This window comes from Etheostoma cragini, chromosome 14 (genome assembly GCF_013103735.1).
Source record: "Etheostoma cragini isolate CJK2018 chromosome 14, CSU_Ecrag_1.0, whole genome shotgun sequence".
Lineage (NCBI taxonomy): Eukaryota > Metazoa > Chordata > Actinopteri > Perciformes > Percidae > Etheostoma > Etheostoma cragini.
In genome coordinates, this window is record NC_048420.1 from 11,595,405 (window position 1) to 11,608,721 (window position 13,317).

At 42.0% G+C, this 13,317-nt stretch overlaps 1 protein-coding gene across 1 annotated transcript in view; it reads right to left on the minus strand.

The window, feature by feature from the left end:
• cpne4b (copine IVb) overlaps positions 1-13,317 on the minus strand; it is a 23,934-nt gene that overhangs the window by 4,470 nt on the left and 6,147 nt on the right. Inside the window, exons 3-15 of the mRNA XM_034891341.1 lie at positions 12,064-12,243; positions 8,589-8,660; positions 8,271-8,345; positions 7,577-7,660; positions 7,395-7,484; positions 4,998-5,096; positions 4,440-4,526; positions 3,162-3,221; positions 2,882-3,015; positions 2,580-2,634; positions 2,316-2,367; positions 1,269-1,402; positions 677-913 (exon numbers count right to left, since the gene is read on the minus strand). Of these exons, the coding sequence (XP_034747232.1) occupies positions 677-913; positions 1,269-1,402; positions 2,316-2,367; positions 2,580-2,634; positions 2,882-3,015; positions 3,162-3,221; positions 4,440-4,526; positions 4,998-5,096; positions 7,395-7,484; positions 7,577-7,660; positions 8,271-8,345; positions 8,589-8,660; positions 12,064-12,243 (1,359 nt within the window). The remainder of the gene's footprint in view (positions 1-676; positions 914-1,268; positions 1,403-2,315; positions 2,368-2,579; positions 2,635-2,881; positions 3,016-3,161; positions 3,222-4,439; positions 4,527-4,997; positions 5,097-7,394; positions 7,485-7,576; positions 7,661-8,270; positions 8,346-8,588; positions 8,661-12,063; positions 12,244-13,317) is intronic.

Here is a 13,317-nt window from a genome sequence, read left to right on the forward strand (position 1 = left end):
CACACACACACACACACACACACACACACACACACACACAAACACACACACACACACACACACACACACACACACACTACCATGAGTCCATGAAGTGAACGTTCTCTGTCAGGTAAATATAGTAGTACAATGTCTTCCCAGTCTATTTGAAGTACCAATCAGTAGTAGTAAATACAGTGGAGTTGCATATGGAGGGGTTATGGGTCATTCTCTAAGTAATTTCTGGGTACAATTTGGTTTTGAGGAATTCTACAAGCAGTAATACCACAGGCCAAGCAATTGGCCTGTTCCAAATAGGAAAATTTTCAACAGGCACAGAAATTGGTTCCTGATAAAATCCATTTTTAACAAAAACAACTTATGGTAAAAATCTTTTTATTTTTATTTTTTCAGCTCCTTTTATGTAAGCCCCGTCTCTGTGCGTAATGTACAGTTTTCCTGCCTGGCCCAATGACGTGTAACATTAGACAGCCAATCAGCAGCTTTATGAGCTCTTAGTAAAAGCATGCTGGATGCTAACTGACTCACTGACGTCAACGATATTTACTCCTTGGGTATTGAAATTTTGTTATTAACGACGAGGCATTTTTCGATACTCGATACTAAGGAGGCAATTTGGTTGGTGCCTAAAAAATATTGAATTCGGTACGCAGCCCTACTCGCAGCTGCCACTCACATGCTTGAAGTCCTTAAAGGGGACAAACTGGACAATGTCGCGGAGGACAGGCTCGCCCTTTGGTGAACGCAGGATCCCATCATCCCCGTCCAATATCTGCATGTCCGTGAAGTCTGCGTTGCCCACGCCGACGATGATGACTGACATGGGCAGGTGGGAGGCGTGCACGATGGCCTCCCGCGTGTCTGCCATGTCTGTGATGACGCCGTCTGTCAGGATCAGCAGGATGAAGTATTCCTTATGGGAGGGGAGAAAGTTGTGGGTGGAAGGGAGGATGGTGTGCGGAGGAAGGAGTAGATGTTCAATGACTTTTATGTTTTAAAAGTGGCTTCTTGTCAGGGGCTAATTTAAATAAAACTCATTCTAATCCACTAGAGAGCCACAGGAAAGCAAAGGCATTAAGGCAGAGAGGCATTTGCGCTCTGAAATGTATGACTGGAATTAAATTAATATTAATCACTTCTGCCTCTTTTCAACGCATCTCTTTTCTTCTTTGTCCCATCTTTTACCCCTCTCTTTTCATTGCCAATTGTCTTTCCCTACCAAAATGGCCCACACTTTCTTTATTCATCTTTGTTATTTTCTTTCTCACCATGGCCTCTTTGGTGTGCATCTCCTCCGAGGCAGACGAGGCCACTTTCTGGATAATTGGGGCAATGTTCGTGGGCCCGTAGAGCTGAATCTTAGGGAGACAATTCTGGTAGGCCTCTACCACGCCTTGGACCCCTGCAACTCACACACACACACACACACACAAACAAACACACACACACACACACACACACGTATTATTTTCTCAGTTATACCACTTTGCCACTTATTTATTTGTCTTCCTGTCTATCTCTGTGTGTAGTCAACTGCACTGACCTGTCAAAGTCAAAGTTCTAGTACTTTAAAATAATACTTTCAATCGGACTCTGGGCATGTGATTGCACCTCAAGGTAACTGGGCATTTTTCAAAAAGCACTCCTATGCCACGCACACACAAGCTGGCACAGACATGACATATTCACGGCAGGAATGCAGCAATGTGGGGAAAAGAGTGCACAAGCCCATTTCACACATACAGATTAGTGTTGTTTTTCTCTGTATCTTAGAGCCTGAAATACTTCTTTCATCTTTTCCTAAAAGCCCAGATTCTTTGAGGTTGACTTTACTGTCTATCGGAGGCTGTAGTGGGTTCCGTTTGAAAGATAGAGTGAAGCTAGACATTGGTAACATATGAAACTAAGTGGGCTATATTTTGTCGAGGGAAAACTGCTATGACCATTTTTCAAAAGGGGTCCCTTCACCTCTCACCTCTAGATATCTGAGTGAAAATGGTTTTTATGGGTACCCACGAGTCTCCCCTTTACAGATATGATCACTTTTTGATAATCCCATGTATTATTCCTTGGCATGTCTTTCATAAATGGTTTTCTTTCATTCTGTTCATCAAATTGCTTGGAAAATAGTGCAAATAGCTGCCATAAGTGGGAGAAAAAATCTCCCTAAGGGAGCATGCAGAGGCCCTAGAGGCTCCACCCTCGGTGTGTGTCTGTGTGTGTGTGTGTGTTTGTGTGTGTTTGTGTGTGTGTGTGTGTGTGTGTGTGTGTGTGTGTGCGTGTGTGTGTGCGTGTGTGTGTGCTTGATAGCTCACCAGCACATTCAGGATTGTCCTCATCAAAGTTCACGGCGAAATCATGTGAAACCTTAATGTTGGGCATAAAACACAGGGCCCTTTACCGCTATGTTAAACAGAACAGTCAGTACAACACGTTCAGTCCAATTTACAGGTTGGCAGATGCACTCTCTTTTCATGTTGATCAAAAGGACGCTGTGCCTCCGAAAGAGATCTAAGAAGTCTAAATCTAAAGGAACCACAACTGCAAACACACATACACACACATCCCAAATGTCCAACCTTGAAGTCAGGTGGTATCAGTGCTCCAAAACCAAACGCAGGGAACATTTTATCACTAGAGAAAGAGAAAGGCACATGGTCACTAAAAATGACAGACAATGGTTTAGAGCAAAGGCAAGGACAAATGATAGACGAAAGCCTTGAGAGGCAAAAGCTTGTGTGTGTGTGTGTGTGTTTGTGTGTGTGTGTGTGTGTGTGTGTGTGTGTGTGTGTGTGTGTGTGTGTGTGTGTGGGGGTGTGTGTGTGGGTGTGTGCGTGTGTGTCAGCATCAGATAAATGATGATTGGTGGAGTGGTTTCTACCTGTCATAGTCTTGGCAGATCTCCCCTACAGCTACCAGCGCTTTGAGGTACTCATTGGGCTGGTAGGGGTGGATGTAATGGAGGGAGCAGCTGTTTCTGGGATCCCCATTGGATGCTGTGAAGTCTATTGCCACCTGAGACAGAAGCACACACACACACACACACACACACACACACACACACACACACACACACACACACACACACAGCATGGGTGGGCATGGACAGACAATGACATGCTTCTATAAATAGGGAGGAGATTTTACGTGACAAAACTTACTGTGAACTGAATTTGGCAGCCTCCCATGATGTAATCCAGGAAGGAATACATTTTGATAATCTGTCAGGAGAAGGTTGAGATTTGATTTGAGATTTAACATTGGTACTGAAACAATTGTTTGATTAGATATTAAAAAAGTTTGATAACCAATGCAAAAATGTCAAATATTTACTGGGCTCCAGTTCAAATATGAGCATGTTTTATTTCATTGTGAATTTGGTATCTTTGGTTTTAGACTGCTGGTCGGACAAAACAGGCAATTTGAAGACGTAACCTTGGGTTCGGAGAAATATGAAATTGGCGTTTTTCACTGTTATGTGACATTTAACATTAATAACACATCAGCGAAATCAGCAGATTAAAGGCACTCTGTGGAGTTTTATGTCCAGTAGCAGTGCTTTGGAGCATCGCGTCTGAGGATGCACATGTATTGTTGCGACACATTCTCACTCCCATCGCGTAAAGAACGGACGCTTGGTTAAATGCCTCTGGCGTTGTTATTGACGCTAAAATTCTCCTTTAGCGTCATATCTAAAAATGCTTTATCTAAACCCGCTGGGTCCGGCCTATGCGTCCCTTTTGACACAATTAAGTTAAGGAAAAGTTTGTGGGTGGGCTTATAAAAAGGTACATTTCCATGATAAGCGGGAAGTTGGGTTTAGGAAAAGAAGAGAGGGACAGTTGGGTTTAGGAAAAGAAGAGAAGGACAGTTGGGTTTAGGAAAAGAAGAGAGGGACAGTTTGGTTTAGGAAAAGAAGAGAGGGACAGTTTGGTTTAGGAAAAGAAGAACAGGACAGTTTGGTTCACGAAAAGAATAACAGGACAGTTGGGTTCACGAAAAGAAGAATGGGATGGTTGGGTCAAGGAAAAGAAGAATGAGACAGTTGAGTTCAGGAAAAGAAAAACAGGAAAGTTGGGTTTAGTAAATGAAGAAAGCAGCAGCTGGGTTTAGGAAACGTGACATGCGGGCCACGAACCCCGGTCGCCTGGGGGAAAGTCCTCTGTTGTTTGACCCATCCTCCACCCCAACCAACCTCCCTGTGCGGATTTTCGGGATTTCATACTACTCTCTACTGTTGTCGCTCTTAATACTACGTCATATTCAAGTGCCGTGTAGCTGCTACTCTCCCCGGTGCGTTATATACAGTATCCACACGCTTAAGGGGGCTTTTTGCATCGTATCTGATGCTGACAGCTGCTGCCCAAGCATCCGTGTTTTACGAGTTCAGAGTGAGAACGGGTCGTATTATTATGTAGAATTTTATAGTGTTACTTCACCTTACAGTGGTTAAGAATGACAACACCAGAGTTTCTGTAATTCTTCTTCTTCATCTGGTATTTGGGGTTGATGCACTCCCATTGAAGCTGGGCAAACACACACACACACACACACACACAGACACACACACACACACACACACACACACACACACACACACACACACATGTTATTTATTATATACCTGCTTGTTAATAACTGTCTACGAATTTTATTTTAGTGTTTGTTAATAAATGCATATGTGTGGACATTTTTCTGGCGAAATATACCTTAATATATCTATCCATGAATGTAGTTTTTTGACATGTACAGTATTGTATTCTTTCAAATCATACACCTTTTTTTAAATACATTATTAATTGATTAATCAAGTGTTAATTGTATACGAGTTAAAAACCTAATTGGTAAGCTAATTGGTATATATGCAGGTGTTGTAACTATTTGAAACATTTTGAACTATCAAAAATCCTGCTAATATCAAATCGTTGTCCATCCAAATACATTTGTGGTGATCAGTGTACAATTATTACTCTTTCTATCCTTTTGCATGTACTCACCTGTTTGCCCTCCTGCTCTGTTCTCATCTCCTTAAAGGTGGTCTGAAACTCCCCAATAAAGTCATGTTTTCCGTTAGAGTCCCAGTCCCAAACTGTGCACTGCAACAGACACAATGAGACACAATATCACACACACACACACATACACACAAGCAAGTGCACACATTCATTCAGTTAGAGCATAGCTGCAAAACGGTCACCTAAACACACACACATGCACTCGTGGCATGCAGGGAAATGCCATGCTGAATGATTGATAAGGCGGTGTTGATGGGGGGGCAATGGAGCGGTGAAATATTAATCTGAGGATGCTGAGAGGGATGTGGCTTAAGAGACCGCTTTGTGTGTGTGTGTGCGCGCGTGTGTGTGTGTGCACGCGTGTTTAGGCGTAATAGTTTGTTTCTCTCAAAGAAGCTGCCAGACAAGAAAAATAGCCTCAATCACCAGTGAAATGTGCGGGTCCAAGGCAAATTATAAACAAGTAGCCCTATCATTTGAAAAGGTGGCAAAAGGCAGCAATATCTGGACTGTTCTGAACAGTTTGTAAAATCAATGACAATCAATTGAGTTGGTCAATAGAGACACTCGTTAACACAGAGAGAGACAGAAAAAAGTGCTTCTATATTTTACAAAGGTTTATTGGCTGTGAATGACTGATTTTGCTGTCGAGGTTTGTGACCTTCTTGCCTGAGGTCACACTTGATTAAAAACAACGACGGCAGTAATCCCCTTATTTTCTGTCTCCCACTTAAGCTGACAAGTGCCTGGATTTATGGCAGTGTGTGTGTGTGTGTGTGTGTGTGTGTGTGTGTGTGTGTGTGTGTGATCATGTGTAGGCTGTATGCGTGTTTGTGTTTTTTTTTTAAACAGTTTTGTGTGTGAGGGAGAGAGCACTTCCACTTCAGGTTGCTGAGAGCTGTACAAGAGAGTGTTGAAAGAATGAAGATTCTCGGTTCCATTCGGTGAATACTAACTGTTTGACGGAGGGAAAGAGAGACCGGCAGAGGGACAGACAGATAAGTAAAGAGGTGAAGAAAACGGATCGGGAGCAATACAAAGCAGGAGACAGACAGACACTGCAGAGGAGGGTTATGCATTTATGCATTGGTCAGTTAAGAGCCCCGTGAAAAGGAAGCACTGGTCTGAATTGAAATCTCTGCCCTGCCATTTCTCACTATAGCTCTGGAGCTTCAAACAGGTAGCCCTAGAAACCATAGCCGATGGCCTGCATGTGTGTGATTGTGTGTGAGCCCTTTCTCCTGCTGTCAGGAACCATGCAGAGTTAAGACGCCTCTGAATATTTAATGAACAAGCTCATGTTTATTCAAGAAAAGAAAAACTGTTTGGAGCTGATGTGCAACCACCACTTTCAAACATATGCACATACACAAACGTTTGCACGGATCTATTCTGGCAAGTAAAGGTGAGAGTTAAGGACAACCGCAGAGCTCATTCACGCCCGTCCAGCTCTTTAAATAACACATCAGGCATCAGGATGACAGGAAAGTCAGCACATGACCTGAACTTAACCCATGACTTGAGAAGAAAATAGAAGGATTGAGGCTGCTTTGCGACTTGCTTACATGGCTTGATTCAGTTATATAGGCTACTTGTGGTATGTGGTACTTTGCTTCTTTTTTTTTTACAAGTCTCAACATTCGTATGCTGCACAAAAAACACCTTGCAAAAAAACACCTGCGGGCCTTCAGGTGCTGTTCGGCCTCTCCCTCTAAAGCCCCTTTTACACATGCAGTGCAACCCTAAACTTATATAGACATATCCCAGAGGAGTTGTCTGGTCGCAAATGTCCACATCAGTTGGGCCGGACATTAAACAGACTTTACACTCAGGAGCTGGCAGGGTAATGTCTGTTTAATCTCCAAATGGGCCCTGAATTTGGATAGAGCAGGTATTTTGCCAGGAATTTACAGCAAGCAGCGTGTTAATGACGTTTCTATCATACAGCTGAAGAGAAACTGGAAAAATACAAACATCTGAGGGTGAGGAAGAAGTGTGATTTACACGGATCTGTAGAGATGAAAACATTTTGGAACTACTGACGGTAAGGGCTGATGCTGAAATTGTCAGACAAACATAAGGACTGTCAAGAGACTCGTTTTTTTAATGACCAAATTACAAACCACAAGGTAACCGGCTCTCTGACTGCGGTGTGTGGCCCCCGCTCACAGCAAAACAAGTATTTCTGGTAGCTGAGAATCTGTCTGACACGTACAATCTCCTGGCTTTAATGTGTGTTGTGTCTCCCTGGGGATACTTAAAAATTAAAGGGAGCTGAAGCCAAGGCTTTGGACACTCAAATTGTTGCATAATATAATTGAGGTTAAATGAAATGATGTTGCCATTATAATGATCTGCAAAAAATAGCTGCAGACTCACCTTAAGCTCCCTGTCATGGTCACCACTGCAGAGTGTGTTCAAGGAAACTTTGAAGGATTTCCAAACTGGGCTCAGGTTGTTCATGATAGTCTGAGGTGCACAAAACATTGCAGTTTTTGTTAATCACAGGCCTGAAGTGGGAAATAATACATCTGTATGTGTTTGTGTGTGCCTTTAATTACCTCAGTTCTGTGTACGAGCGACTCAGTCCCGTCATCATTTAATCTAAAAATCTCCAGAAAAGGGTCTGACTTACTGAAGAAATCCTTTAGAGGGAAAACACGCATGTAAGGCCTCAGAACTGCCTTTGATCACCATAAATCATTCATATACTAAATATCATTATTTCATTATTTTGCTCCTTTTTTCTCCCTTTCTACCCATCCCTTTCCTGTCCTTCAGCCCTTCTCCTGCTTTCTTCTGTCTTTTCCCTAAGGCACAACTTGTTTGGGTTAGTCATCCGTGGCTGCGCGTGTGTGTGTGAAAATTAATATAGTTATCTTAGTGTGTGTGGTGGGGTGGCTGAGATAGGGGGGGATTAGTCAGGAGGGGGTGGGGGGGTGGGGGAGGGGGGGGGGGGGGGGGGGGGGGGGGGGGGGGCCCATCTGTCTCAGTAGGCCTCCTCTAATGCCAGATTGCACTTTTGTGTATTGTCTGTGAGTTGCTTTATCGCCATTCTCACAACCCTCCACCCCAAATACTTTATCACGCACACGCGCGCACACACACACACACACACACACACACACACACACACACACACACACACACACACACACACACCTGCCCCGCACAAACCCATACATATATCTGAATATTAATTTCTCTCATACTGTATCTAAAGGAAAACCACACGTTTTTAATCTTTGCACAAACCTTGTCATCTAGCTTACGAGCGCTGAAGGAGAGTTCAACGTAATCGTCATTACCAGATAACTCCTCTGCTGTCACCTGTACAAGGGGGAGGCCGGGGTGAGGAGGGCGAAAAGGAAAGAAGCAGAAGAGGGGGAGCCAGAGAGATGTAAAGGAAGGAGGTGAGAGAAAATTGGATGGAAATGAAGAAGAGAACTGATTGAACAGGCAACATCATCAAATTAATTATCTTCAGAGTGTCTGAGTGCAAGAAGTGGTTCGTAAGGGATTTGTGCACGAGTGTGTAACTTTGGCGGGCTGACTTGGAAAACAGTGACATACCGTTATGGAGGACTTTCCCGAAGTGTTTCCCTGTTTGAGTAGAGCTTTGGTCAGTTTCCTCTGAGAGACAATCTGAAAGAAACAGACTCCATAAAATCAGTTCACATTCTGCACTTTTTCTCCTCAGAGGGACAAGCTTGCCTTGTTGATGTCAGTTCTCCATTCTCCTTAATGCTAGCATACAGTGCAACTGCCTACGTTACACATTGAATGGACAGAAAGCAGCATGGTGGAGTCACCTTTCTCACCACCTGTCAAATGTAATTTTCTTAGGTGTTGTATCCCTGTTTTGATCTGCCAGCTCCTATTTTGGGCTGTCCAGGTGTTACACAAGCTATAAGTGAATGCCCAAGTTTACATGTGGAGGTCAGTGAGATCCATTGAGGCTTTGGAGTGAGTAGTGACTCTAGAGCAGTGGTTCTTAACCTGGGTTCGATCGAACCCCAGGGGTTCGTTGAGTCAGTCTCAGGGATTCGGCGGAGGTCAAGACACACACCCGACTCATATGATTCGTGATGACACCCCCCGCCTGGCCATCATTGGCTGCAGGTGATCACGCAACATCGCCTATCTGTGCTGCAGGGAATTTGACGCGCTCAGTAGTCAAATTCTGACTGTCGTGATGGTACGTTGTGTGATTTCTTTCTTAAAATTTGAATCCCTTCATACTAACTATGTCGAGCAAAAAAAGAAAGTGGTCGGACGAATATGTACAATATGGATTCACATGTATAACGGAACGTGATGGGAGTCAGCGTCCTAACTGCATGATTTGCAATGCCAAGTTGAGCAATTCTAGTCTAGCACCGGCAAAACTAAGAGAACACTTCCTTAAGCTGCATGGAGATGGACAATACAAGAACACAACGCTCGCTGAATTCAAGGTGAAGAGAGCCAGATTCGATGAAAAAGCTACTCTGCCTGTTCTCGGCTTTGTACCCATCAACAAACCGATCCTCACAGCATTGTCCCAGTAAAATATATACCTATGTTTTGAATTTTATTTTTCCAATTAAGAAGGGTTTGGTGAATGCGCATATGAAACTAGTGGGGGTCAGTACCTCCAACAAGGTTAAGAACCACTGCTCTAGAGTCATAGTAAGAGAAACATAAAGTGTCTCCCCTGTGCTTTCTGACCACAGTGGTAAATCTGTAGCAGGAAAAGTTAACCCTCTCCTTTATTTCATGTTGTTTATGGAGAAGGTGAACCAGGAAATGAGTCAGGCAATTGCAACTTTACCAATCCACGGCCAAGCTACGGCATAGGGTTGGGCGTAGGTTTGTGTCTCCTAGCACCTACATACGTAGCAACGGCGTAGATTTTACATATAAATATAAATCTGTTTTCGCAGGATCAGCAGCACTATAAATGTCTTCAAATTTCAAAGAATCATTTGATTCAGTTGTATTCCAAAGAGCAAAAGTGATACACAGGGGTTTTCTATTGAGGACTCATTAATGGAATATCTACATATACTATACACTTGTGTTTATAATTATACATAGTGCAAAGATCTGTGTTTTATGGTTTACCGTTTTGATATAGAAATCAGGTTTGAAATTTGCCTCCCACTGTATTTATTAAACATGCAATAATTTATTTTTGGCCACTTGGGTGCATCTTATAAACACATCACGGACATATTACCTTCATGTTGATATGGCTGACCTATTTATGTCTTATGTTTATGTTTATGCATCGAGCAGATTCAAAGCAACATTGCCATTCATTTTGAATTGTGTTTCTGGCAAACACACGTAAGTCCAATATAAACTTTCCTTTTGACTCTGTTTTTGGTCTCCACCAACTCCCGGGAAAACTATCTGGCTCATAAGCTGAAATATGTTCACCAGCTAATCAAAAAAACAAGTTTAAACATGCAATAAAAGAGGGGCACTGCAGAATTAACATGGTTTTATTACATATAAGTAGTCATGTGATCCACTGGTAATATATAAATATGGACTGACACACTTTAAGGTCAACATATTGTTTAACTGCTGACATGCTGTCTGTGGCAATTTCAGTGACACAATGACACAATGCGTCTGTAACATGCCTTCCCCCTGGCTACATTTCTCAGTGATGACACCAGTTACTATGTTGGGCCTGTTACTGTACACGCAAAAAAGATCCAAAATGAACACAATTTCAACACAACTCTTCTGTTATATGTCTCAATTTTTACAATGTGGATTTGTAATAACAGATCAGTTACTATCACTTACTGAAATGCTCATGTGAGCTTCTCTGGTACATATATATATATATATATAATATGCTCATTTTTTAGCATGTTTTTACCATTTAAGTAAATCTTCCTTCTAAATCCCCCTTCTTCCATGTCAATTATCTCAGTTTCTTCAATTATCTCCCAACACTAGACCCACAATACATCCACAAGCTTTATGTTTCTGATTGCGTCTTTGAAAATGGAAAATGGACTTAAACACTTTAATACTGTACTTTTTAAAGTTTGACTCCTGCTCTTTCTGCTTTCTCTCTTGTTCCTCCTTCTCAGCCTGTCTTAGCTGGTGATTTCTTGAAAAAACTGTTAATTAGTACTACTGCAATTACAATTTTATTAAGTATGCACCTAAATAAGGAAAATCTTTAAATATTGATTAAAACTACATCATTAAGAGGGCAAACAACACCATTAGGTGAGAAAAAAGGCCATATATATTAGGATATGTCCACAATAATTCTTTGAAAACATACTTGAATGCACCACCAAGGCTTTATATTACTAAGGACTCAAGGACAACTATAGCTCAGTGTAAAAGAAGCCGGTGACAGTAGCTGACCTCAAGTGAAACGATAATATTAGTATTCCATCCACAGCTAAGGTTGCTCTCTCTAATCTTAAAGTTGCTCTTTCACTCTAATTAAACTAGTACAGAATACCCAATTCAGACATTTTAAATCCCAACAAGCTCAGTTTACTTAAAAAAGGATTATATACTTGAGTCTGTAATTCTTACACTCAAAGCATGCAGGCTGTTCGTGCATGCACATCTCACACAGACTCCCATCCGCAACCCTGGTAAACATAACACCTACTGTAAGTGATATACTGGGTAAATGTACTGGATGAAAGTGCACTCACTGATGCACATGAATGCACTCCTTGCACTCATCATACGCACATCTGGTTCTTATGGTGAACTCAACCTTCAGATGTGACCTCAAAACTTCACTCACATGCACCACTTGACTTGTGCAGCAACCTACCTGAAATGCAGTTTCCTATTCATTCATATAAGCTTAGGCTTCCAGTAGATGTCTGTTTTAATGAATAGTGTACAATGGAAGTAGACAGTAGTAGCAAGGAGTGTAACAGAAGACAGTTAAAACTTACCTGGTCACCTTTGTGTGTACTCATCTGTCACATCATCCATTCTTAACTAACCTGCATGTTTCACTTATGCTCCCCATTTGGTCAAGCACTGACCGGTCAAAAGACACACTGACCTGTCCTAAGGTGCACTCCAAGGCTCCCAGGAAGTCAGCGTCACGGAGGCCATTGTTGCCAGAGCTGATGTCATGAAGTTCAAAGCGGAGCCTCTGGACCTCCTCAAAGTAGTAATCCACCAGGAGGATCTTGGAGAAGACTGGGCTGCTACTGCTGCGAATCACCTCTGTACGGTCCACCTGCAAACACACAAGTATTTAGGGTTGATGCACTCCCTTTGAAGCTGGGCAAACACACACACGCACACACAAAAAGTCTGATTCATTTTTAATCAGTCTTTGATTTATTACTTTTTATGTCCAATCAAATACAATAAATACTTTTATAATGTCTTTATTAAATTATTTAACTAACTACTTTGTTACCATTCATACTTTTTGGTCAAAACATCTAATGACAAACAACTAAATCATTTATTATTCTTTTGTTACTTTAAAAATCAATGAGTCAACCCCTTATTTTTTCATAGTTCTGTATATAACTACTATGTGAAAGTGGTGTTTCAGCAAACTGTTCTACTAAATTGTTAATGGTCTTTCCAAAGTGGACTGAAGTATAGAGATTTCGTCCAACACCCAAAACAGACATTGTGCATTGATTGTGAACTCAGGCAGACCTTTCAGCACTGCAGCAATTACCACAAATAGCCATTACCAAATTGTTTACACTTATCAACTTGAGGACTGGGAAATATAGATTATTTTATGGCTAAAACCACACAAGCTGTTTGATGACACAATAGTTGTAACATTGATCTGACATTTTCTTCTCTCGAACTGACTGACGGAGAAGCCAAACAAAAGGCTCAACGCTGCCAACAAAACATACCCTAGCAGCAACGACTGGGTCCCTTTTATTGTTGATAACCCTTTGGCACACAAACGTATACATACACACACACACACACACACACGTGTGAATGGCACACCAGCAGACTCAACAAACACACACAAACACATTTGGCCTTTTCCTGACACTGACACTAATAGTCTGGCATCTCATCAAAGCAAAAATAATAATGAATCCACTAAAACACACAAAAACATACTCACACACACACACACACACACACACACACACACACATACTGTACAAAGTAGCTTTCTGTGGAGTCTCCAAAGACAGAATAATGACACACTACTTTCTGTGCACTAGATTTTGAGCCCCTGTGGAAATAGTATACTTGAGTAATGGCTGTGTGTGTGTGTGTGTGTGTGTGTGTGTGTGTGTGTGTGTGTGTGTGTGTGTGTGTG